Raw genomic sequence first — 23371 nt, 5'->3', positions numbered from 1 at the left:
GCGCCGAGGTAGGGCCTTCGCCTCCAGCCCCACCCGGGCCGGAGTGGGGCGGGCAGGGCAGGGCTGTCGAGCTGCAATTTGTGTCCCGAAGCAATAAAGGGAATGCTGCCGACTCACCTGCGTGTGACCTGGGGCTCATTTTTGCAGGTGGCGCGGGTGAGATTGTTACCCTGTCTCTCAACTGCATCTTTAGCTGGTTTTAAGGTGGCTTTATCATCTTATCGAGGTCGGTGCTTTTCAAACTAGAGGTGGTGAAGGACCAGCTTGTTTTTCCCCCAATGGGGCAGATCAGTACTATTACACACACATACACACGCACACACACACAGAATCTAAGACTTTAAAAAACAACCAAAAAGAAACCCCAGTTGGATGCTGCTTGGGTGGTATTACAGCAACATCAAATTACTATAAAATTTTCTGAAGACGTTCTCTCAGTTCCTAGACTTATGTCACTGCAGCTGGGTAGCAAGCATTTTACAGAGGGCCCTGAGCCCCGCGCCCACACTTTGAGGAGGGGGAAGGCAGCTGGCTTAAGCACCGCCCCTTTTGCCAGGGAAGTTTTCAGCCAGTCGAACAGCCTGATTTGAGAGACTATACTGATCACCGCCCCATTCACTGAGGTATAAATATCACCCTAGTTCCACAGTCAGACCTCCACTGGGGTGCTTGGCCACAAGACCCTAAAGCCCCACTCCATTTGCAAGGAGTGTCAGCAGGGACTGAGCCATGCATCCACCACTGCAACCCCTGGAAACCCTGGGTGGATCCACCACACCCCCTGGAAACCCTGGGTGGATTTTACGTGCATCATTTCTCTACATCCTTGGAGGCACCCAGGGGGCTTAGCATGTATTGACCCCATTTTCCACAGTGAATACCCTAAGGTTTGAAAAGAAGAATAACACTCGAGGCACACAGCCAATGAGTAGCAAGCCATTTCAGGCTCCTGACTGCAGAGCCTGGCTTCCCCATCGCACTGTCACACTTCTCTGACATGGCATGACATTAGAGTAAGCTGTGGTGGACATCAGAAAGGGTCAATCTGCCTTGTGCAGACATTCCTGGGGGTCCCCAATGGCTGGGGAGTTTAAATTGCTGTAGGAAGGAGAGAGTAGTTAGGAAACTCCAGGAAATCGAGGCTTCTGCGCACAGAAAAACCCAGCCCTATTTGACAGCCTCAGGCTACCACTACCCTGCTTGGTCTAGAATGGAAACGCTCTTTCCGAGAAGGACTGTGAGGTTCACCACCATTCCATGAAACACCCGTTACAGAAACCCGAGCTCCGTGGATTAGAGGCAGAAACCCGAGCTCCGCGGATTAGAGGCAGAATCTTGTTGCTATGGCAGTGAGATAGGCTGCCATGGAAACAGGGCAACCTGCCCCACCTCATCTCTACCCCGAAACCGTCCTCAAGGATCTCTCATGTTTTTGAAACTGCTGTGAGCTCGGGTCCTAGCGTGGTGTGACAGGGTGATGCTGCTGATATATCCTCCTCCAAACAGCCTCGAGTGTGTCTCTGTACTTCTAGGAGAGGAATCATAAACTCAACACCTACTCTGTTAGGTGAGTTTTTCTCCTATTCCTGGACTAGTCCTTTCTCTGATGAAGTCTGTGGGTAGGAAGAAGTTAACGAGTCTCCAAAATTTGCCCTTAGCCAGCCTACTTTTACAAAATCTCCTGTGATCCCCTCTAACTCTCCTCATGACCTTAAGTTTAAGCAGATAGGAGACAGGTGTGTGTGCTTGTGTGTGTGTGTGTGTGTGTGTGTGTGTGTGTGACTTGAGGGCTGAAAGTGTGAAACGTGTTCTCTGGTATAAGAAGCAGGCCTGTGTGTGAGAAGGTATGTGTAAGAGAGGGGTAAATGTGAGAAGCACATGTGTGTTTGTGTGACTATCTGTGGTGTGGCCCCTCTAACTGCATTTCAGGCCTTGTTAGCTCCCTCTGCAGCCCAGATGCTCTCCAGGATCTCTGCTCTAGCTGCTTCAGTGGGCAGCAGGAGGAGAACTGGGTCTGCCAATCCTGTCTTCTCTCCAAGGACCCCAGGCCCTGCAGTTCTTGGCCCCATGTACTGTGTAGGGATGGGGGTCTCCACGGGACGAAGGGGGTCTTTGGTTTCATGAGGGTCCCAGCCTGACTCTGAACAGATTGAAGGGAATGTCCAGAGCACATTGCAGGCAGTGAGGTGCTCCAGGGACTCCCGAGACCTCTGGCTCAGAGAGCTAGGGCAACAGGGCCTGAAGACTTGGAGGTAGGGCTCCTAGGGGCTCTCAAATGCACTCCTTCCTGAAAACTCTGGACAGCCCCCAAGGGGCTAGAACCCAGGAGGCCTGGGCATCTTTCCCTGGGGAAGGGGAAGTGGGAGGACCTCTTTCCACGTTCCTCCCCTTTTGGTAAGTCTGTTGCACTAGGAGGGCGTTGGTCTCATGGCCTGAAGCCTATGAGGGGTGGGAGTGGGAGGGATCCAGGGGGGTTTCTGCCTCTAGTATCACTCTTAATATATTAACGAGCAAGTTTTTTAAGAAACTACACTGTGCCAAGTGCAGGGCTACTCCATTTTAACCTCACAACAACTGTATGAAGTGGGCAGTATTCTCAGAAAGGTTAAGTGATGCGCCCAAGGTCACATAGCTGGCGAGTTCGAGAGCCAGAGTGAGACTCTGACCTTCCAATTCCAAGTATCATCATCTTCCTACACACTACAACCTTTCCTTTCTCTGCTCTGCTGTGTGGCAGAGCCAGCCATCTTCCTGAATTATTTGTCTTGGGTAGCAGGTCTCTGGCAGTCAATGTAACTGTATCCTGATCCCTCTCTGACTTCTTTAATAACAACACAGGTGAGCTCACCAATCCCCAGAGCAAGCCTCCTCCCCTCAAACCTCCTATTAGGGATCAGGCAACTGATTTGGTCCCTGTCTGTCTCCTTCTTTCTCTGGAAGCAGCTTCCCCAGGTCCAGACTTGGTCATAGGGAGGCGAAGGTGTCAAGTCCCAGGGGAGCTAGTGTGCCCTTGCTCACCTTGGGTGCCTCCTTCCATTTTAGACATCAGAGCCCAACAGGCTCAGAGCAGGGGGCCTGGAGGCCAGGAGGGCCGATTTTGGTCATCAGGAGAGAGCCAGATTACAGCAAAGAGCAGCCAATTTCATCCTATTTTTGGACTTTGCTTGCCTATATTTTATTTATTATCTGTCCAATATAGCCTTTTAAAATTTTTTATTTATTTTCAATGGAAGGATAATTGCTTTACAATGTTGTGTTGGTTTCTGCCACAGGTATACATACATATGTCCCCTCCCTCTTGACCCTCCGTCCCACCTCCCACACCATCCCACCCCTCTACGTTGTCACAGAGCACTGTGTTGAGCTGCCTGCATCCGACAGCAAATTCCTGCTGGCTATCTCTCTTACATGTGGTATGCATATGTGTTAATGCTACTCTTTCATTCGTCTCACCCTCTCCTTCCCCACCCCAGGTCCAAGGTCTGTTCTCTATGTCTGTGTCTCTATTCCTGCCCCCCAAATAGCTTCATCAGTACAATTTTTCTAGATTCCATACATATGCATTAATACATGACATTTGTTTTTCTCTTTCTGACTTCTTCACTCTGTATTAGAGGCTCTAGGTTCATCCACCTCACTAGAACTGGCTCAAATTCTTTCCTTTTTAGGGCTGAGTAATATTCCAGAGTATACAGGTAGTACAACTTCTTTATCCATTCATCTGTTGATGGACATCTAGGTTGCTTCCAAGTCCTGGCTATCAAAAATAGTGCTGTGATGAACACTGGGGTACACGTGTCTTTTAGAATTGTGGTTTTCTCAGGCTGTATGCCCAGGAGTGAGATTGCTGGTCACAATATAGTCTAACAACTATCTTGTCGACATATTACCTTCACAAAATGTTTCACGGTACCACTTTTGACTCATTCATGCCTGTTCACTCCTTAAACCCCTTAAAAGATAGCAAAGGAACAAGAAAGGAATAAACTCCCAAGGACAGAGAGAAGGGTTAGGAAACCACAGCAGGTGAGAAATGACAGCCAAATATTGGAGATGGAAATTAGATGGAGGACTTGGCAGAATGAAGGAAGTTACAACCTCAAAGCCAGCAAAAGGGGACTACCGAAGGGCCATAACTGATTGACTCCCAGAGCCAACTCTTGGTACCTGGAGGTACTTGGGACAAATTCTAGACTGAAAATGGGGGACTGGCTGGAAATCTCTATGTGAGTAGCCAGACTTCCTGAGTCCCCTCTATCCAGCCAACACAGCCATGCTTCCTGCTTCCCCATCGGGAAGAAGCTAGAGGCTTTCTCTCAAGGATTCAGTAGAGACTCTAGTCAGGGGGTCACAAGCACAGTGAGGATGGGGATAAAGAGAGTGCCTGAAAAGAGGGAAAAAGAGAGTGGACTGTGTGAAAGTCTTGCTGGGTAAGTCCCCAGACCTTTTGCAACCTCTTCTTAGAATGTAGTCAGCAACGGGATAGAGAACGCCCCAAAGGAAACACCAAAAGATTCTGACATTGAAGGGTACATGCCTTAGTTCACTTGGGCTGTTTTAACTACCTACCACAAATTCAGTGGCTAATAAACCACAGAAATTGATTTTTCACAGTTCTGGAGGCTGGGAAGTCCACAATCAAGGGACCCTGATTTTACCTGGTGAGGGCCCACTTTCCCGTTCACAGATGACTGTGCTTCTGTTGTGTCCTCACATGGCAGAAAGGAGCAGGGAGCTCTCTGAGGTCTTTTATATAAGGGCACTAATCCCTTTCATGGGGGCCCCACCCTTATGACCTAATCACCCATGAAGGTCCCACCTCCTAATATCATCACACTGAGAGTTAAGATTTCAACATATGATTTGGGAGGGACACAAACATTCATCTGTAGCAGTGCTCCAGGGAAAAGTCTGCTGAAAGCCCTCATCTAGAGTGGGGTACCAGAGAAGGCAATGGCACCCCACTCCAGTACTCTTGCCTGGAAAATCCCATGGACAGAGGAGCCAGGTGGGCTGCAGTCCATGGGGTTGTTAAGGGTTGGCGACTGAGCGACTTCACTTTCACTTTTCACTTTCATGCATTGGAAAATGAAATGGCAACCCACTCCAGTGTTCTTGCCTGGAGAATCCCAGGGACGGGGGAGCCTGGTGGGCTGCCGTCTATGGGGTCGCACAGAGTCGGACACGACTGAAGCAACTTAGCAGCAGCAGCAGCAGCAGAGTGGGGTACACCAGCTGTGAACCTTGTCCCTGCACACCAAGTTTCTAGGCCCTTCTACCTGTCTGTGTTAATGAATGGAGAACCAAGTTGTCCCAGGAGCTTGAATAAAACCTTTATTTGGAAGAGAAGACCAAAACAAACAAACACAGAGAAACCAGAGACATAGCGAAAATATTCAGTTCAGTTCAGTTGCTCAGTCGTGTCCAACTCTTTGCGACCCCATGAACCGCAGCACGCCAGGCCTCCCTGTCCATCACCAACTCCTGGAGTCCACCCAAACCCATGTCCATTGAGTCAGTGATGCCATCCAACCATCTCATCCTCTGTCATCCCCTTCTCCTCCTGCCCTCAATCTTTCCCAGCATCAGGGTCTTTTCAAATGAGTCAGCTCTTCTCATCAGGTGGCCAAAGTATTGGAGTTTCAGCTTCAACATAAGTCCTTCCAATGAATATTCAGGACTGATTTCCTTTAGGATTGACTGGTTGGATTTCCTTGCAGTCCAAGGGACTCTCAAGAGTCTTCTCCAACACCACAGTTCAAAAGCATCAATTCTTTGGTGCTCAGCTTTCTTTATAGTCCAACTCTCACATCCATACATGACTACTGGAAAAGCCATAGCCTTGACTAGATAGACCTTTGTTAACAATGTAATGTTTCTGCTTTGTAATATGCTATCTAGGTTGGTCATAACTTTCCTTCCAAGGAGTAACCGTCTTTTAATTTCATAGCTGCAATCACCATCTGCAATGATTTTGGAAAAATTAGTCTGTAATTAATATCCTCAGAGGGCATAAGAGAAAATTTTGCACCTACAAAACAAATAGTGAATACAATAAAATGGAATAATAAAAGAATCAGAAAGGTCCTTCGAAGTTAAAATTAAAGGAGATAATTTTTTAAGACATAAAAGTTGGAACATCAAGTTAAAAAAATCTCATAGAAGGTAGAACAAAAAGAAATCAGGAGATAAAAATGTAAGAAATTTAGGAATCAAACAGAAGCTGTAATACCCTAATAATGTGAGTTCCAGAAGTCAGAAAGGAGGAAATGGAAAGGAAAAAATGACCAAAGAATTAATGCAGGATGATTTTCCAGAAGGGAAGGACATGAATTTCCAGGTTGAGGGCATCCACTGAGTGCTCAGCACACAAATGGGAAAATATCCATGCCAGGAGTAGGGAAGGTGGTGAGACACCCTAAAGATCAAACCATAGAAGAGTCTGGAGTCAGAGTACCATACTTGTTAAAATCAAAAGATACTGGAAAACAACTTCCAACTTCAGAGGGGAAATAAGCTTCAGCCTAGAATTCTACTCACACTTTGAAGAGTAAGGAGTAATGGAAACATTTTTAGACATGCCAGTACTGGAAGTGTTTACTTATCCTGTACTTTTTCTCTGCAAACTTTGGAATACATCTTCCACTTAAACACGTGTCAACTGAGAAAGAAGAAGCCCCAGAGCCTGGACACAGGAAGCCGCAGAGGGGAGCAGCAAAGAGATCCCCCAGACAATGATGTGCTGCAAACTCAGGAGCACCGAGCCCCCAGGAGAAAATCCCACTGGTGCATTAGCTGGGCATCCCACCAGGCGCAGGGTGGTCTGGAGCAGCTGGGCACAGAAAAACAAGGAGTGGGAAAGGAGGGGGGTGATGACGAACTTAATGGAAAGCAGAAAATTACACGAAGAAATGTAATTTTAATACACGTGAATGTTAGTTTAATTATAATAATTTAAGTACTGACTTTTGATTTTGCCAAATCAAGAGGGACAGAATATAAGAGAAATCTTTAATTGCCACAAAAGAAGTAATAATGAATAAAATTGAAAAATCTAGAAATGGCAGTTTAAGCATAACCTTTAGGGATATGTACAACCAACAATAGCAAAATAGCCAAGAGAGATGAAGGGTTTTGCCTCGGTAGAGCAGGACTTGTCATGGGGACTGGACGCAGGGCTGGAGGTGCTGGTTACCCTTAAAAGCCTTTGGGTTCCGTTGGGTTTTAAAACTAGAGCCTTTATTTCTCTGATAAAGAAAGGAAAGAGAGAAGAAAGAGAGGAAGGGGTCCATTTTCTAGGAAATGTTCTTGGAGTACAACCACTTCCCTCCACTTCCCTGGTGAGACGGGCACACACAGCCGAGCACCTTCCCGTCAGAACCACTGCCCTGGGTCATCACCCCTGCCTAGCACACGCACATGCACACACACGCATGCGCGCGCACACATGTGTGCACACACATGCACACGCACACACACACACCCTCCACCAAGCTGCTCCACTGGTACCCCTCTTCTGGAAAAGGAACCTTCTTCTAGTTTAAGCTTTCTCTGATAATGGAGCAGACCCCGATCTGGGGAAGCAGTTTATTATGCTTCCAGCTTCCATGCCTCAGGGTATGGGGTCTGGTTCCACTACATTGGTGGGTCTCGTTTCAGAAATTCTCCTTTGATCAGGCTCTTTCACCAAGCCCTCAGCCTCCCTGCCAGGCCTATCATCTCCCTCGGGCCCCAGCACCTCCTAAGGCCTGGGTGACCTGCCTTCAATTTCCTGGGCCTTCGCTTGAGCAGGCCTCGAGTTGGGATCACCCCAACCCTGTGGCTGGTTTTCTGTTCCTCCAAGGTCCCCAGAACAACCAGCTAAGGACACTTGGTTCTCTGCATCCCCACCCCCCAGCTTCAAGGTGCTCCTGGTCCCAGCCCCGATGCCTTCCAAGTAGTCATCCCCTCCGGAGGGTCCACCCACACAAAGCCAGCCCTGGCTGGCTATTAACTCCACTCTGGGTCTCAAGGCCCTCCTCTCAAGGCCCCAGCTGCTCATCTCTGCAAGCTCAGTGCTCCCATCTGATTGAAAAATTCCTCCGAGGAGGCAGCTGGGCCCTCTGGGGACAGAGGGTTAAGTGTGACGTGGGGAGGAAGACAGGTAAAGAAAAGATGTGTCCATTTTTATCTCTGTTCCTGCTTCCCCGTTTGCTTTTTATGCACAGAAGCAGGACCAGTCCAGAGATATTTAGCTCCCCAATTCCAAGCCTCGTGAATTCGACCTCTTTCCACCTTCCCCAGGACTGTATGTAGCCTTGGCAAGAGCTTTCCACTAAACTAATGCTGGTGGGAATAAATCCATGAACCTTTCAAAGCAGCAAAAACCAGGCTCTCTGTGCCACTCAGCCTTCTCCCCGTCTACCCTTCACCCCTGCTGGCCCCTCCATCCTTGGTCACAATCCTGAATCTCCTTGGAATCACTGTCCTAGAGCAAAGGGGGTTTGGGACCACTTGTAGAGAAACCCTGAGTCCCACTGTCTCCTGAGAGATTTGCAGTTCCCCAGCCCCCTGCGAAAGTCCCTTCCCCCACCCTGCACGCCCAGCGGATCTGAAGAGAGAGCAGAGAGGCTGGAGGGATTTACGCTTTTCCGGAGGGCGCTGGCGTCACGGGCCTGCCCCAGGGGAGAGGGCAGGTGCCGCCCAGCCCCTGCCTCTGCCCCGGCTGCTTCCCGACCTCCAGGTGACGCAGCCTGGGGCCTCGCCTGGGACTCCACGGGGGCTTCTGTGAGAAATCCTGGACCCAGGCTGATGGGGCCGCTCGATAACCTGAGAAAGGTCCCTACATACCCACGCTCCTTCCCTCCCACAGCACGGGGCACTGGTGGGCCACAGCTCAGAGGGAGACCCACCCACCGTCCAGACCATCCTCACACGACCCCAGAGACGGGAGAGGAACAGGCTGGCCACCAGGCAGGCAGGCAGGACCACAGAATCCTAAAACCCCGGACCGACTGTCCCAGGGTCCGAGGTGACTCCAGGCAGGGCATTTGTGGTCACTGGACGATGCTGACTGCTCCTCCTTAGAGTGGAGCTGAAACCGGATTCTTTCTCCTGCCATCACAGACCTCAGCTCTGTACGATGAGGCTGCACAAACAGCTCTGGTTCCAGCTTCTGTGGAAGAACCTTCAAGGGCTCTGTGACCCCTGAGGCCCCTCGCTCCCAGTCAAGCTTCTGCAGAGCCCTCCATGGACCTCCAGGTCTCGCTTCCTGGATTCCTGCTGGTTCTGACTCCGGGCCACAGTCTCGCTGGGATGTGCTACCTGCTGTCTGGCCTCAGGATCCGGGTCCCACAAGGGCGGGGTGGGTAGGCTGAGAGGAGCTGGTGAGAAAGAGCAAGAAACAGCTGCCGCTCCCAGCTCTGCCGGGGTCCTGGGAGAAGCTAGAGCCAATGGTGTCCGGGCCGCGTCACCCCTCAGAAGCTGGCTCCCTGCCTCCCCTCTGGTGCCTGCGACTCTGGTCTGCAATCTGACAAATGTATGTCTCTCCTGGAGGTCACTCCCTCTTCTATTTACACTGGTGCACAGGGCCAGCACTCATGCAAGCTGCACACACTGGCAGGACACAGGGAGGTGGGCGGGAAGGGTGTTTCTGGCTGGACAGTGTCTGGGGCCCCAGAGGGCTGGACCGGCTGGGGGGACCCCCGGCCCTACCTTTGCCATGGAAGAGTCTGGAGTCGGAGCTAGGACACAGCCGAGGGCCCCACTGTGCCCAGCGTCCACACTGCAGCAAGGCCGCGGCTCTGAAGAGCTCTCAGAGAGCTCTGCGGGCTGGCACACTCAGCCCCAGCCCGGCACCCTCTCCTTTGCATCCCGTGGGCTCGGGCGGGCACGAAGCCCCAAAGAGGAGCCAGGAGTCCCGGGCACACCGCTCGGCTTGCCCTTCCCTGAGTCCTCTGAAGCCTCAGCCTCCTGTCTGAGCAGGGGGTCTGACGGTCGCCCCTCATAGGGCTGCGGAGAAAGAAGCGTGGTTCTGTCATCTTTCTAACTCTCGCATCTGGACAAGGGCCTGACACGTAAGAAACGCTCAGTGATACTTGCTAATGAATGGAAGAGCGCGGAGACCCACAGGGACGTTTAGTGAATATTTAGTCAGTCTGATAAGACAGAAGTTCCCACTGAAAGGTTCTCCCGGGCCCTCAAATGCTTCCCCCAGTGCCAACCACAACGCTTGAAAATTCTCCAGTGAGAGTTTGTACCAAGAAGCACCGGCTTCTCTCATCCCTCGGCAAGGCTGTTATAGTTGCAGAGATCCCGACGCATTAAGTAGTCCGCACAGCGGCAGCACAGTTTCACTCCGCTGGTTAAGTTCTTTCCGCCCACAGGTGCAGAGAGCAGCACGCTGAAGACACGGGACCTGGCTGCTAGAGCGTCCACACGGGCGGGCAGCCTGGGGCCGCCCAGCGTCGGCTTCCTCACACCGCTTGGGCACTACGGCCCAGAGAGGGGCGCACGCCCCCACGTCACGCAGCAAGTTAAGCCAGGCCCCTGGCCCTGCCCATCACGGTTCACTGGGCGCTCATTTGATGAGCGGTGAGCGCCACTCTGGGAGAGAGGCAGAGGCATGCACATCGAAACGATTCCGAGAGTGGACAGCCGAGGCCTGTGCTTTCACAGAAGGCGCGCGTCTGCACCGTGGGAGCCCCAGCAGAGACCGTCAGTTCCAGGCTGAATCCACGCCTGCTTCCTGGAGGCGACAGAGATCCTGGAAGTGGGCCCCAAAGAGTGAGCAGGGAAGAGCCAGGAGAGGAGGTCCTAGGCTGCGTAAACAGCATCCACCCTGGGATTCAGGGGCCAGGTGGATGTGTGGTGAGCGGCTCCAGACTGCTGGTAAGCCATAAAAAGGGAAGGAGGCAGACATGCCCCAGAGAGGACTCAGGGAGAAGCAGAGAGAGGGAGAGGGGTGGAAAGACCAGCTGCTCCACCTCATTCTTTGGCAGAGAGCAGCCTCCCCCAGTCCTGGGGCTTCCCTTCCCTTCCACCAGCACAGGTCATCTAAGATGGAACCACGTCCCTGCCCCCAGCTCCTTACTTCCAGAGGAGGTCTGTGCTGCACTTTCCCATAAACAGCCGCTGCTAACAGAGACCTGAGGGGAGGCCGCGTCGGGACTCCCTGGATCTGGCTCTGTCAGGGAATGAGCTGGAGGGATCACCCATGTTCCAGATGGTAACACTGAGACGCAGCCTGGGAGTCGCCAGTCAGGGGCACAGCCAAGGTTAACACAGAGGCAAGAGACGGGCTTGGGGGCTGGAAACCGGGGTCCTGCGCTTGTTCCAGCCCTGTCCTGGTTCCCTAGTGGTGCTGTTTCTCATCGGCTTCGGTCTTCCCTGAGGGGTCACAGGGCCAGGCCGAGACAGGGCTACTGGCGTCACTGGGCGCAGCCTTGCTTTCCCACAGCCATCCTTCTTCCAGCCCCCCTGCTCCACGTCAGAAACCTGGTCACCCTTCACCCACTTAGCTCAGCCCCATTGAGGGATTTATTACCGGCTGCCCCGCCATCTGCCCCGCGGTAATAAATCAGGGCAGAGCAGAATCGCAGCCATCCCGAGTGTGCGTGTATAAAAGGAGAGGGTGCTTCAGGGGACCCCAGAGCGAGCTGGGCACCCAGGCGAAGTGTGGACCAGTGCAGCAAGATGCCTCTCTGGGGACTCCTGCTGGTGCTCTGGGGCTCCTGCACCTTCAGTCTCCCTGCAGACACTGCCGCCTTCAGACGGTAACTGGGAGAAAGGGTGGGGGGAGGAGGGATCCTCACTTGCCTGACATAGGTTGGGGGGGGTGGTTCAAACAAGTGATGTCACCCCGTCCTCACAAGCAACCGGGCAGGGAGAGTTTTGCCCCAATCAGAGAGGTCAGGTGACTTGCCCGATGTCACACAGCCAGCAGAGGCACTAGCTGGGCCTTTTTGATCCTAGCCCAGAGTTTTCAGTTCCTGCACAGATCACCAGGCTAGGCACTTTGGGGGGACTCGGAGATGACTGAGACATGTTCTCTGCCCCTCGGGAGCTCACAGACTAATTACTAAGAAGGGTGTGGTATTGTTAACTCTACCAGGGAAGCAGGACAACGTAGTGGTTAAATGCAAAGCTTCCAGAGCTGAATAGTTCTGGTTTAAATTCTGTTGCACCAGCAGTGCCAACTAACTCCGGAACCGTGGGCAAGACCCTGAACCTGGCCACGTCCAAGTTTGCCACTGTTATTTTTCAGTATTCATTTATTTGGCTACACAGCCCGCTTGGATCTTCACGGCAGCAGGCAGGGTCTTTTAGTTGTGGCGTGAGAACACTCAGTTGCAGCTCGTGGGATCTGGTTCCCTGACCGGGGATTGAACACAGGCCCCCGGCGCCGGGAGCATGGCGTCTTGGCCACCGGACCACCAGGGACGTTCCGGTTTACCATTTTTAAAACAGGGATAATATTTTACAGAGACGAACCTATTTTACAGAGCTGCTTTGAAGAGTGAATGAGATATTGCCTGTAAATGCCTCAGCCTGGTGCAGGCATGCTGTAAAAACCCAGCTGTTACCATCTCCAGGGGGATTATCACGAACATTAAAAGAAAGGTTTAAGGCAGCCCAAAGGAGGAGGATAAAGACCCTACATCCATGTTTGGCGACAGGCCCTGAGGGAACCCTGACGGCTCAGCTGGTAAAGAATCCGCCTGCAATGTGAGAGACCTGGGTTCGATCCCTGGGTTGGGAAGATCCCCTGGAGAAGGGAAAGGCCTGGAGAATACCATGGACTGTATAGTCCGTGCGCTCGCAGAGAGTCGGACACGACTGAGTGGCTTTCAGTTTCACTTTCTTCCCTGAGGGAACAAGCAGTTCTTCAAAGCTGCAGGAGTGGGGAGGCAGGTGGGAGAGGGCCTCCTAGAGAAAGGGTTTCACGCTGGGGAAGCAGATGGGACCAGAAGACCTGAAGTTAAGGGGCAGGCTTTCATAACAGTGGGAGTTGCTAGGCCTGTAAAATGCTGAGGACTTCATAGGATTGTTTCCTGTGTCTCAGCTCAAATCATCCTCCCAACAGTCCCATTTTAAAGCTCGGGACACTGAGGTTCAGGGAGGTCAGCCTGGGCACACGCTGCGACATGTGTTTCCAAGCCTCTTTCCTCTGCTCCAGGGAGAGCAGCTGCTTGGCTGGGGGCATGGTGTGCCCCCAGCCAGGGAGAGGCGCTTCCCAGTGGCAGCGTGTGCCTGAGGTTGGCCCCCACCCCCAGGATAAGGGGAGGGAAAGGAAAAACATTCTCCTTCGTCTCTTCAGCATGAGAAGAAGAATGAATTGGACCAGGGTGAAGAGGGAGTCAGGCTTTCCAAATGTACTTAGAGGAGTTTTGCTAACTGACATGAGCCTCAGTGTCCCTATGCAAGGCTCTTTGGCGCCTGAACGGCAGATCCCATTCTCAAGGTGCTTTTACACACAGACGCCTTTTACAACATGTACTGAGCACTGGGCAACTCAATCTGCAAAGTGCTTACTCTCGGTGGTAGGTACTACATTAAGTCCCTGGTTACAGAGACCCAGAGGAGGTCAGGTAAGTTGCTCAGAATCAGGCAGGTAGGAGGGGATTCGAGCACATCCCACGACCACTACACCCTCATCACAGACGGCATGAGGCTGTGCCGTGCTGGGTACAGACACCCGGGGAAAACAGGGCAGGCGCCCAGGCAAAGGGGAGGCCAGCACGGGGGCACAGGGCTTCCAGGAGGCGGGGTGCACGCTGGCCTTCGAGGGCTGGGAAGTGCTGGTGTTGGGGGGCGGGGGAAGGGGAGAAGGAAGGGATTCTCTAAAAGGAGAGGGTAAAAGGAGAGGTCCAGAGTAAACAGTGGGAACGGAGCCCTCTCTCGGGTCTAGCCTTCTCTGTTCCTCCATTTTCCCATCTGTAAAATGAGAATAGTAAAGTTACTCACCTCAGGTGATGGCTGCGAATCCAATAGATCATAGTCGTGAAAATACTTTGTGCAAGAATAGACCACGTTATGAATACAGCAGGTCATTTCTGTTAAAATACTAACACCAACAAGCATGAAAGTTGCATCCACGTTTGTGGGCAAAATGCATGGGGCCTGACAAGGAAAGGCTAGTGCAAGTACATAAGAAGAAACAGGGACCCTCCAGACTTTGGGCTGCAAGCCTGGGACCCCCAACAATGGCTCAGGCTGTGGCACACAGCCTTCACATCGGAGTCCGGGGACCCGTGTGGGAGATGGGCCAGTCAGGGCACCTCGAATCCCTGCTGCATCTACTCCTGAGTCGCCTCATCCCTCACCCCAGAGTGAGGACAGCCAGCCTGCAGGATGGGAATGAGGTCACGTGGTGGGGGTGGCCTGCACAGCGCTGGGCGCCCGCACGGTGGCAGCTCAGGGTGACCTGAGTTTCCCAGATCTCTTTAACTCTGCCTCCCGAAGGTGACAGGAAAGCGTCAGGACAAGAAGCGGAGGGCCTGGGACCTAGGCTCAGGAAGGCGCTTCTTCCCAAGGGCGGGCTGCACAGGCACTCTGGAGACGCCTGCCTCCCCCCACCCCACCCAGTCAGCCCCAGGGCCCGGGCTGGGTGCTGCCTGGGGCTTCCTGCGGCCCCGCCCGGGCCGCGTGGGCGTGTGCTGCCCCCTGCAGGCCCCGCGTGGCACTGCCTCACCCACCCAGCTGTGAGCCGGCGCGTCCAGCCTTCACCTCCTCAGGGGGAAGTCAGTGCTGTTTCCTCCTGCATCTTCCCACCGCTGGAGCCCCTGAAAGGCAGTGATGATCTCTGCATCTCTAGCATCCAGCATGGTGCAGGCACAGAGTAGGTGTCCAACCTGTGATTGTGGAGTGAATGATCTTAAAATGATGAGCAAAATCAAACAACAGGAGCAAGTTAGTTGAGGATCATTTAATACCAGCACAGGTAACCATGGAGTCTCCTTCAGAGACTTAAGAGCTCTAGAGTGATCCCTAGGTGCCTGGGCTAAGGTTGGGGTAGTTTTATTAGAAGCTTCTAGAACGCTACCATTACTGTGGGAGGGGACAGAGCTCTTCTACTTTTTCTTACTCCATCATGGGCTAGGATCTTCCTCAAGAAGATGCCCTCAGTCCGGGAAAGCCTGAAGGAGCGAGGTGTGGACATGGCCCGGCTGGGTGCTGAGTGGAGCCAGCTCACCAAGACTCTCTCCTTTGGCAACCGCACCTCCCCTGTGGTCCTCACCAACTACCTGGACGTGAGTGCCCTGCTCGGTCCCTTGCCCGCTTCACTCTCTCCTTCTTCTCTTGGGCCTAAGGCATTTTTGCCCTTTCTGAGCACCTCATGAAATTCCCATTTCACAGCTGGAAAGACTGAGGCACAGAGGACCGGAAGGAGCCCAGAGGCAGGGTCCAGGCCCTGGGCCCCCAAGTAAGGGTGTTGCGGGGGCAGGGGCTCAGCGAAGCATCAGGGTTTCTGTGGGGCATGGGGCCCCTCCCTGCTTCACTGGCAGTACGTTTAATTTGCCCTTTGGTTTTACCGAGCCTCCCACTTCCTGTCATGAAACACTGCTAAGCCTCTGACTCCATCCCTGCTGAAAATGAAGCCCAGAGAGGCTACGTGGTCTGCCTCATCTCACCCCAAGTTCCAAAGAGCATATCAGGCAAGACCCCAAGGCTCCCCAAGCCCTTCAGGCCACCTCTCTCCTTCGCCCTGCAGACCCAATACTACGGTGAGATCGGCATCGGCACCCCACCGCAGACCTTCAAAGTCGTCTTTGACACAGGCTCCGCCAACCTCTGGGTGCCGTCCACCAAGTGCAGCCCCCTCTACACGGCCTGTGGTGAGACCAGGGGCCTGGGTGCCTCCCCACGCCGCTCCCCTGTCAGGCCTCAGCCCCAGCTCAGTACCTCCTGATGCCCCCTGAGCTTCCTCCTGTCTGCCTCTGTGCCCCCTGCCCCTGAGAGGAGAGGAGAGAATGTCTCCCATTGTTCTGACATGACCACCAAGTAAAAAGCATGCTCCAGAAGGACTGAATTCTCAGACCCATTCAGAGCATGGGCTCTGTCCTCCTTAACCTCAGGGAACCACTGAGTGCTTCTGGGGACCAGAGTCCTCTCGCCATCCTAGGATCAGCAATTACTTTAAGACACTTCATCTGAGACAAAATTCTCAGAGACATGAGCACATTACAGGGGCCCAAGAAATACAGACCTTGATTGATTAACCATATTTTTCAAGCCTCCCAACTCAGGGCCGCCCCGTCTTTGCACTCAGGCCTCAACACACGGGCCCCACCCAGCACCTGCCTCCAACCCCTTCCCTGTGTTTCTTGGCCTTGAGCCTTTGTCTTCCCGCCAGAGATTCACAGCCTCTACGACTCCCTGGAATCCTCCAGCTATGTGGAGAATGGGACGGAGTTCACCATCCACTATGGATCCGGGAAGGTCAAAGGTTTCCTGAGCCAGGACCTGGTGACTGTAAGTGAGGCTGTCTCAGGTCATCTGCCCTCCTAGTCCCCAGACCTCCTCTGCCACCCTAGCTCCCGCGGTTGGGGATGGTGCAGCCCAGCCCACCTTGGAGGAGCACCCTCCTCTGCGACTGCTCCCTGGAGCTGCAAGCACCTGGGGCAGAGCAGAGCTGAATTCTGGGCACTACCCGAGTGATCTGTGAGGGCCTCTGCAGCTACGGCATTCGTGGAGTTTGTCCTGAGCCCAGTCTCCAATCGAGGAACCTGCTTGGGGTCATCCGGCTCTGACTGAGCTCTTAACCAGACCCTAGACCGAAATCCCGAGTCAGGGTCAGGGTCAAGGGTACCATCAGCCTTATGGTCAGGATCATTTTGGAGTTAGGCACAGGTTCTAAGCTCACAGCTGAATTCAGAGTTTGGAATTAGGGTCAGTCCTGGTTCACACTGTCACTTGGTCTGTGTCTGACCTGCCTCCATCTCTAGGCTTCTCCATTCCCTGCTCTGGCAGAGTTAGGGTAGGGGTACCCATGGAACTGGGAGGAAATCAGTGTGAGCCCATGAAATAGGGGAAAGGGGGCATGAAGGGCAGGCCTGACTGTGGTGCTGCCTTCTGCCTCTGCCCCTCCTTGTCGCTCTAGACCCCCAGCCCAGACGTGTGTTAGGAGGGCTGCTGTGCACGTGGGGTTGATGAAGTGGTCACACCCTGGCGCGGTGTGTCCCTGGGGCCCTTCGTGCAGAGGCCGGGACTGGACTCTGGCCAGGGGATGGGCCACGGGCTTGGTCTCCCCTGGTGCTTCGTCCTTCCACAGGTGGGTGGGATCACAGTCACACAGACCTTTGGCGAGGTCACGGAGCTGCCCCTGCTGCCCTTCATGCTGGCCAAATTTGACGGCGTCCTGGGCATGGGCTTCCCCGCCCAGGCCGTCGGCGGCGTCACGCCGGTCTTTGACCACATCCTCGCCCAGCGGGTGCTGACGGACGACGTCTTCTCCGTCTACTACAGCAGGTGGGCCGGCCGGGGCGGGGCCGGGGCGGGGCCGGGGCAAGAGGAGGCGGTCCGAGCAGGACTGTGCTGTGTTCAGGATCAGGCGGTGTTCAGTCCATATCCAGAGGGATACGATCCAACATGGAAGCCAGCGCTTAAATGAAAAGGAAATAAAGTCAGGCACTCAAATCCTCAGTCGTACTGTACCTTTCAAGTACTCAGTGGCCACAGTGACTACCGGCTCCCACACTGGACTGTACAAGTACAGCACATTTCCATCTTGGCAGACGAGTCTTTTACTTACAGTTTAGTTCAGCAGTGCTCTAGAGCAAGAGAAGAAAGCAGAGTGGGGGTGATGGGAAGTGAGGCATTGCCATGACCGCTGGACCTCCTGTGAGGGCCTGGCTCTTCTCATGTGGACTGCTGACTTCATTCATTAGTCCCTTCACTTATCTGCTCAGTCCCTAACTCCAAACACTGGACACGGACATGACAAGCGCTGTGCAAGGCTCTAGGGGTACAACCATGAACGCAGTGTACAAGACAGAGTTCCAGCCCTCACAGAGCTTACAGTCCAGCAGGGAAGACAAGAAACATTACAATATGATGAGCAAAACAGGGGACACGAGGTTGAAACCCTGTGCTTTCAACTCCAGGCCAAACTTGAGTGCAGCACAGCCAGGCTTGGAGAAGCGGCCACCAGCTGTGGAGCAGAGCTGTGATCTGCCCTGAGCTGCTGGGCACGAGCTGGAGACAGGGGGTCAGGCGTGAGAACTGCAGGCCAGAAGCAATGAGGACAGAGGGGAAGGTCAGCGCCCAGAAACATCGCACAGATAAACGGAAAGGAGTGTCTGGTTTGGCGAGAGAAAGAGAGTGGCTGAGAAAAGGCCACCAACTGGCGGGCAGGGCAGTCTTGGGAGGAGCTGCTGCAGAAGTCGGGCAAGGGCTTCCGTAGGCAGTGCAGAGGCAGGTGCGGGTGTCAGGAAGGGAAAGGCCCACCCTGAGAAGTCTGCCTGGGGACGGACGCAGACACAGCTGCGCAGAGAAGCAGGGAGAGACATGCAGGTGTTTGTAAATGCTGGAGGGTGCCCGAGGACGGGCAGGTGGGAAAAGCAGCCAGCAGAAGGTGAGCAACGGAGAAGGCGGGAAAAGAGGAGACAATTGAGGGCAGGAGCCGAGAGGCCACGGGATGGAGGGGAATCCCAGCGAAGAGGCCTTGTTGAGGAGAGACCTGCCTCTTCCTTTACTCTGGGATGAGAAGGAGGAAACGTCCAGAGAGATCATGAAGTGTTGGGAGAGATGTAAGGGGAACTTGTCTAGCCCAGGTGCACATGTGCTGGATTTATAATGATGCAATTAATGCACTCGCACCAATAACATGTGTGACCTACGTGCTTCAACGTGCACACACACATGCCTCCTACTAAGAGTGCTGGAAAACCCCATCTCTCTCTCTTAAATACACACACACACACACACACACACACACATCCACACACACACATAGGAAACCATCCCTAAGGTAGACCCTCACTTGTGGGAGGCATCATGCCATCTGGAGGAGAGGAAAGCAAGGGGCACCAGCTTCGGATGGGGCACCAGAGGTCCTGGCTCCAGTCCCCCACTCACTGCCAGGGTGGCTTCAGTGACTTACCTCCTGGTGATTCCACTGCCTGTAGGGTAAAAAGAGTGTGTAATACCACCTTGCCAAACAACGGGCTGGTGGGGCTCATCTGAAACATAAGCTTCCTTTCTGCTGTCTCTTTCTCTGCAGAGATTCCAAGTAAGGAGATGGAAAGCCCTCACTTGGCCCTGACCCTCCAGAACGCCTGGCCCAGAATCACACATGCCATCTGCCCCAAACTCAATGCAGCGGGCCAGGCGCCACTGATGCCCAAGCTCCCCACCCACCCCCGCCTTCCTCACGCCCCTGCCCACCACCCCAGCAGCAACCCGGGGTCCATCCCAGGTCCCCCACTGCTCAGGCCCCAGTGAGGTGGGAGCGATCTGCGTCTTGGACGCATTCTGCCCTGTCCTGTGTCTGCTCCTCTGTGACCTCTCTGGGGAGGCTTTACTGGGTGCTGCTGCTGGGCCACCCTGGAACCCCCAGACTGAGCTTTGGGGACGGGCAGAGGTGGAGAAGCGGCCTCCACGTCGCGCCCCAGCCTTGCCGCCGACCCTGAGCCTGGGCCCAGCCTCCCTGGTGGCCGGGGTTACTGAGTCCTGGAGGCCGTGGGTGTCCACGCTACTCTAATCTTCCCTTTAGGAATTCCCACTTGCTAGGGGGCGAGATCGTGCTGGGAGGCAGTGACCCCCAGTATTACCAAGAGAATTTCCACTACGTGAGCATCAGCAAGCCTGGCTCCTGGCAGATCAGAATGAAAGGGTCAGGACCTTCAACCCTCTTCCCTCTGAAAGTGCTGCTGCTGCTGTGGGTGGGCCTGCAAGGGGGCCGGGCTGCCGTCCCGCCCTCTCTCCGAGTGCAGCCCTTGCTCTCTGCTTGCTTGGTCTGGGGAAGGGACATGGAGATGATGGGTCAGGGGGAGGGGGCAACAAGAAGAAGCGGAGGGTCACTAAGCCATGTGCTGGGGTGGGCAGCATTCTCCTCTTCCAGCTCACGTGTCACGCATCCCTCTCCGCGTCACCGGACCTCCAGCATGGCCTCTTATCACCTGCCCGCACTCAGGAAAGCTGTGCAGCTTGGTGGTGCCCCTCAGCCTTCTGTCCAGCTGTCTGTCTGACGCTGTGGCCTCCCCAGGGTGTCTGTGAGGTCGACTACCTTGCTCTGTGAGGAGGGCTGCATGGTCATAGTGGATACTGGTGCATCTTACATCTCGGGCCCCACCAGCTCCCTGAGACTGCTCATGGAGGCCTTGGGGGCCAAGGAGCTGAGCATAGATAAAGTAAGGAGCTGGGGGACGGGCACCAGGGAGGAGGGCGCACCAACCGGCCCAGGCCCCCAGATCACCCCAGGATGCTTTGGTTCTGAAGGGGACCGTTTCTGGCCTTCCTCTCCTGCCTCTCACAGTCTTCCACATGTGACCCGGGCCCTGGGAGGGGGGGCTTGGGAAGCTGGGGGCTGTGCCCACCCCTCTCCGGCAGAGGGGCCAGGCCACAAGCACAGGGTTGCGTCTCCTGGGGTACCTCCCACACTCAAAGGGGCTCCTGTGACCCTACCCGCTGCCAGTATGTCGTGAACTGTAACCAGATGCCCACACTCCCCGACATCTCCTTCCACCTTGGAGGCAAAGCCTACACACTCACCAGTGCGGACTATGTGTTACAGGTGAGGCTCCAGTCTGCTCCTTGGTGGCAGGGAGGAAGAGGGGGCAGGGGCCCTCAAAAACAGACATGTCATTATGCACAGATTACCTGCTAGACCAGCGGTTCTCAAACTTGGCTGCACGTTAGGGTTACCTGGGAGCTTTTAGAAATCCCAGTAACAAGCCACATTCCCATACCAACTGATACCTCTGGGGGTAACTGGGCAACCATGTTTACCAAACTCCCCAGGTAATTGCAGCGTGCAGCCAGATTTGGAAATCACTGTGCTCATCTCCTGATCTCCATTCTGATCAAATGTCCCCAGTAATGCTATCTGCTTTTTATACTCAGTATGTTTAGAGGTGTTAATAGTTTGTCTAGGACCAGAAGCTCTGCCAGACTGTGAGCTCCTGAAGGCAGCGCTGTGCCCGATGCGTTGTTAGCAGCATCTGGCTTAGTGCCTGCCTCTGGGAGGGGTGTGACCCATGATGGCTGAAAGGGCCAAGATGTGATGGAGGCCCAGTGCAGATGGGGCACAGGTGGGCAGATGCTGCTGAGGAGTCTGGCAAGATGGTTATGTGCCAGGCAGTGGAGGAACCCTTCTACTTCCTGCCAGGATCCCTACAATAATGATGATCTGTGCACACTGGCCCTCCATGGTATGGACATCCCACCACCCACTGGACCAGTCTGGGTCCTGGGTGCCACCTTCATCCGCAAGTTCTACACGGAGTTTGATCGGCGTAACAATCGCATCGGCTTTGCCCTGGCCCGCTGAGGCCCTCTGCTGCCCTGCCCTGGCCCGGAACTAGAGCACTCTCTGGGACCACCCCCCAACCCCTGCCTGCGCCCTCACTCAGCGGGGTGGAACTCCCCCCGGACGTGTGCCCTGCCCCAGCACTGGCTCTTCCCTTCTTTGAGGACCACAGAATAAAGACTTCATGTTCCCAACCCCACTGCACCTGGGTTCTCAAGGATTTGAAACAGGGAAGAACAGTGTGTGATCTCGTGCAGACAGAACGTGACACAATGAGAAGCTCACAAGCACACAAGCACAGGTTCCTGCACGCAGGGCTGATGCCACCCGTGCAATGTCGGCAGGGTTCGGATGGAGTTGCTCACACTGCCCTGGGCGGGAAGTTTGCAGAGAGCCAGCCCCTGGGGAACCAAAGCTAACGCCGTAGCAGACCATAGACAGAAAGACACCCCAGGCTCATGGAGCTTAGCCGCCAACTCAGGCTCCGTGCCTCCTCACACAGCCATGTAACATGCCATCGAAGGCACTGACACCTAAAACATAGAACCACAGAGGTCTGCCTAATATTCCCTTTGTACATGAGGATAAACTGAGCCTCAGAGAGTGACAGCATTTGGCCAGGGTTGCTCAGTGACATGTGAAAAACCACAACTAGAAGGCTGCCCATCGGACTCAGACCTTGGGCGCTTCCCACCTTCCCACATACAGGTGACCTCCACAGGTTCAGAGCTTCCGCCACCCCGGTACGGGCCCAGGTGCACAAGCACACAGATCTTCCGCATCACAAGACCTGGGGCTCAGGTCGAGGTCTGCTCCCACTCCGACGCCTTGGGCTGTCTGTGGGAGACCTGTAGCTCGGGGAATAAGACACCGTATCCGCCCGAATGAAGCCACTGACACTGTCCCTCTTCGTGACAGCTGCTCACCCCTCTTTTGACTGAAAGGAGTGAGGCACGGAGGGGCTCACCCAGGCCCCAGCAAACCTCATACCTCGAGAATTACCACCTGTTGGGATTGTATTGAAACCCCAGGACCTCTCTCTGGCAGCATTCCCACATCTGTGACATCCCTGTGCAGAGCCAGGAGCATGACTCTCTGAGTCTTCTTGCCTGCTTAGCTGTATTTCCTCGCTGCAGGAAGGCTTGGAGTCACGGTCCTTTCCCAACATCCTGGATTCCGTGACCTTAAGTAGCACACCCCCCCCATCCCCAACATCTTCTAATCCTATTCTACAAGACAGCCATATACGGCTGTTTACATTAGACATAAAATTAAACTAAATGTCACACTAGCCCCATTTCAGTCGCTGGACAATTACATGTGGCTGGTAGCCACAGCCCTGGACAAGACAGAAACAGAACACTCATCAGCCCAGAAGTTCTGCGGGGCAGAGCGGGATTCTGGGCAGCGATGAGGACAGGGGCCTTGCGGTTGGGAGGTTCCCGAAGAGGTGAAAGGGGCCACGTGGGGAAACAGGCACTTTCCTGGGTGGCGCCGCGAGCGCTCTCCCAAGCCGGCTGGTGACTGAGGTCCCCACGGGCACGGCCGCCCACAAAATGCCATCTCCCCAGTCCCCTCGCCATCCCAAAAGGCCTACTCCAGCGGAGCCTCTTGCAGGAGTCCAGGAACTGGGGGCTCAGGTGGTGCCGCCCAAGCTGACCACCTGGGGGCGGCGGAACCTCCACACCTCCGGGCGGACTCGGGGCGCGGCGGCCGCTTTTCCCGGGCCCCGTCCCGGTTATCCGGGGGCGCGGCCTCCGGCGGGGCTGGAGGGAGGAGGCCTCTCGCGGCCTCGGAAGTCGGGGAGCGAACCGGGGCTGCCCCATCCGCGGCCCGGTACCCGCCGCGCCCCGGCCCCGCATCCCGGCTCCCGCGGGCAGCCCCGCGCGCGGGCAGCCAAGGGTGCAGGAGGCGGTGCCGCCC

General features: G+C 54.6%; 1 protein-coding gene across 4 annotated transcripts; it reads left to right on the top strand.

Annotated features, from left to right (window-relative positions):
- The first annotated feature begins 10703 nt into the window (after positions 1-10703).
- Positions 10704-23278, top strand: REN (renin). Of its 4 annotated transcripts, XM_005898382.3 has the most exons (10): positions 10900-11753; positions 15080-15230; positions 15692-15815; positions 16334-16452; positions 17252-17448; positions 19202-19210; positions 19694-19813; positions 20186-20330; positions 20615-20713; positions 21308-23277. In XM_005898382.3, the coding sequence occupies exons 1-10, from the start codon at positions 11674-11676 to the stop codon at positions 21467-21469; spliced, it is 1206 nt and encodes a 401-aa protein (XP_005898444.1). In that variant the 5' UTR covers positions 10900-11673; the 3' UTR covers positions 21470-23277. The 4 variants fall into 4 exon arrangements, with proteins under 4 accessions (XP_070240631.1, XP_005898444.1, XP_070240630.1 ...); XM_070384530.1 differs by lacking the exons at positions 10900-11753; positions 19202-19210 and adding an exon at positions 10704-10869 and having other exon boundaries at positions 16316-16452; positions 21308-23278; XM_070384529.1 differs by lacking the exon at positions 19202-19210 and having other exon boundaries at positions 16316-16452.
- Positions 23279-23371: the final 93 nt, after the last annotated feature.

The sequence above is a fragment of the Bos mutus genome, chromosome 16 (assembly GCF_027580195.1).
Source record: "Bos mutus isolate GX-2022 chromosome 16, NWIPB_WYAK_1.1, whole genome shotgun sequence".
In the NCBI taxonomy this organism is placed as follows: domain Eukaryota; kingdom Metazoa; phylum Chordata; class Mammalia; order Artiodactyla; family Bovidae; genus Bos; species Bos mutus.
The sequence above is the reverse complement of the archived record's forward strand: the minus strand, read 5'-3'. Positions and strand labels throughout refer to the sequence as shown.

Bases quoted from the DNA above. Each gene is read 5' to 3' on its own strand.
- REN (XM_070384529.1), top strand. From the start codon at position 11,674: ATGCCTCTCTGGGGACTCCTGCTGGTGCTCTGGGGCTCCTGCACCTTC. The intron at 16,453-17,251 runs GTAAGTGAGGCT...GTCCTTCCACAG, and splicing joins TGAGCCAGGACCTGGTGACT to GTGGGTGGGATCACAGTCAC. The intron at 20,714-21,307 runs GTGAGGCTCCAG...ACTTCCTGCCAG, and splicing joins GTGCGGACTATGTGTTACAG to GATCCCTACAATAATGATGA.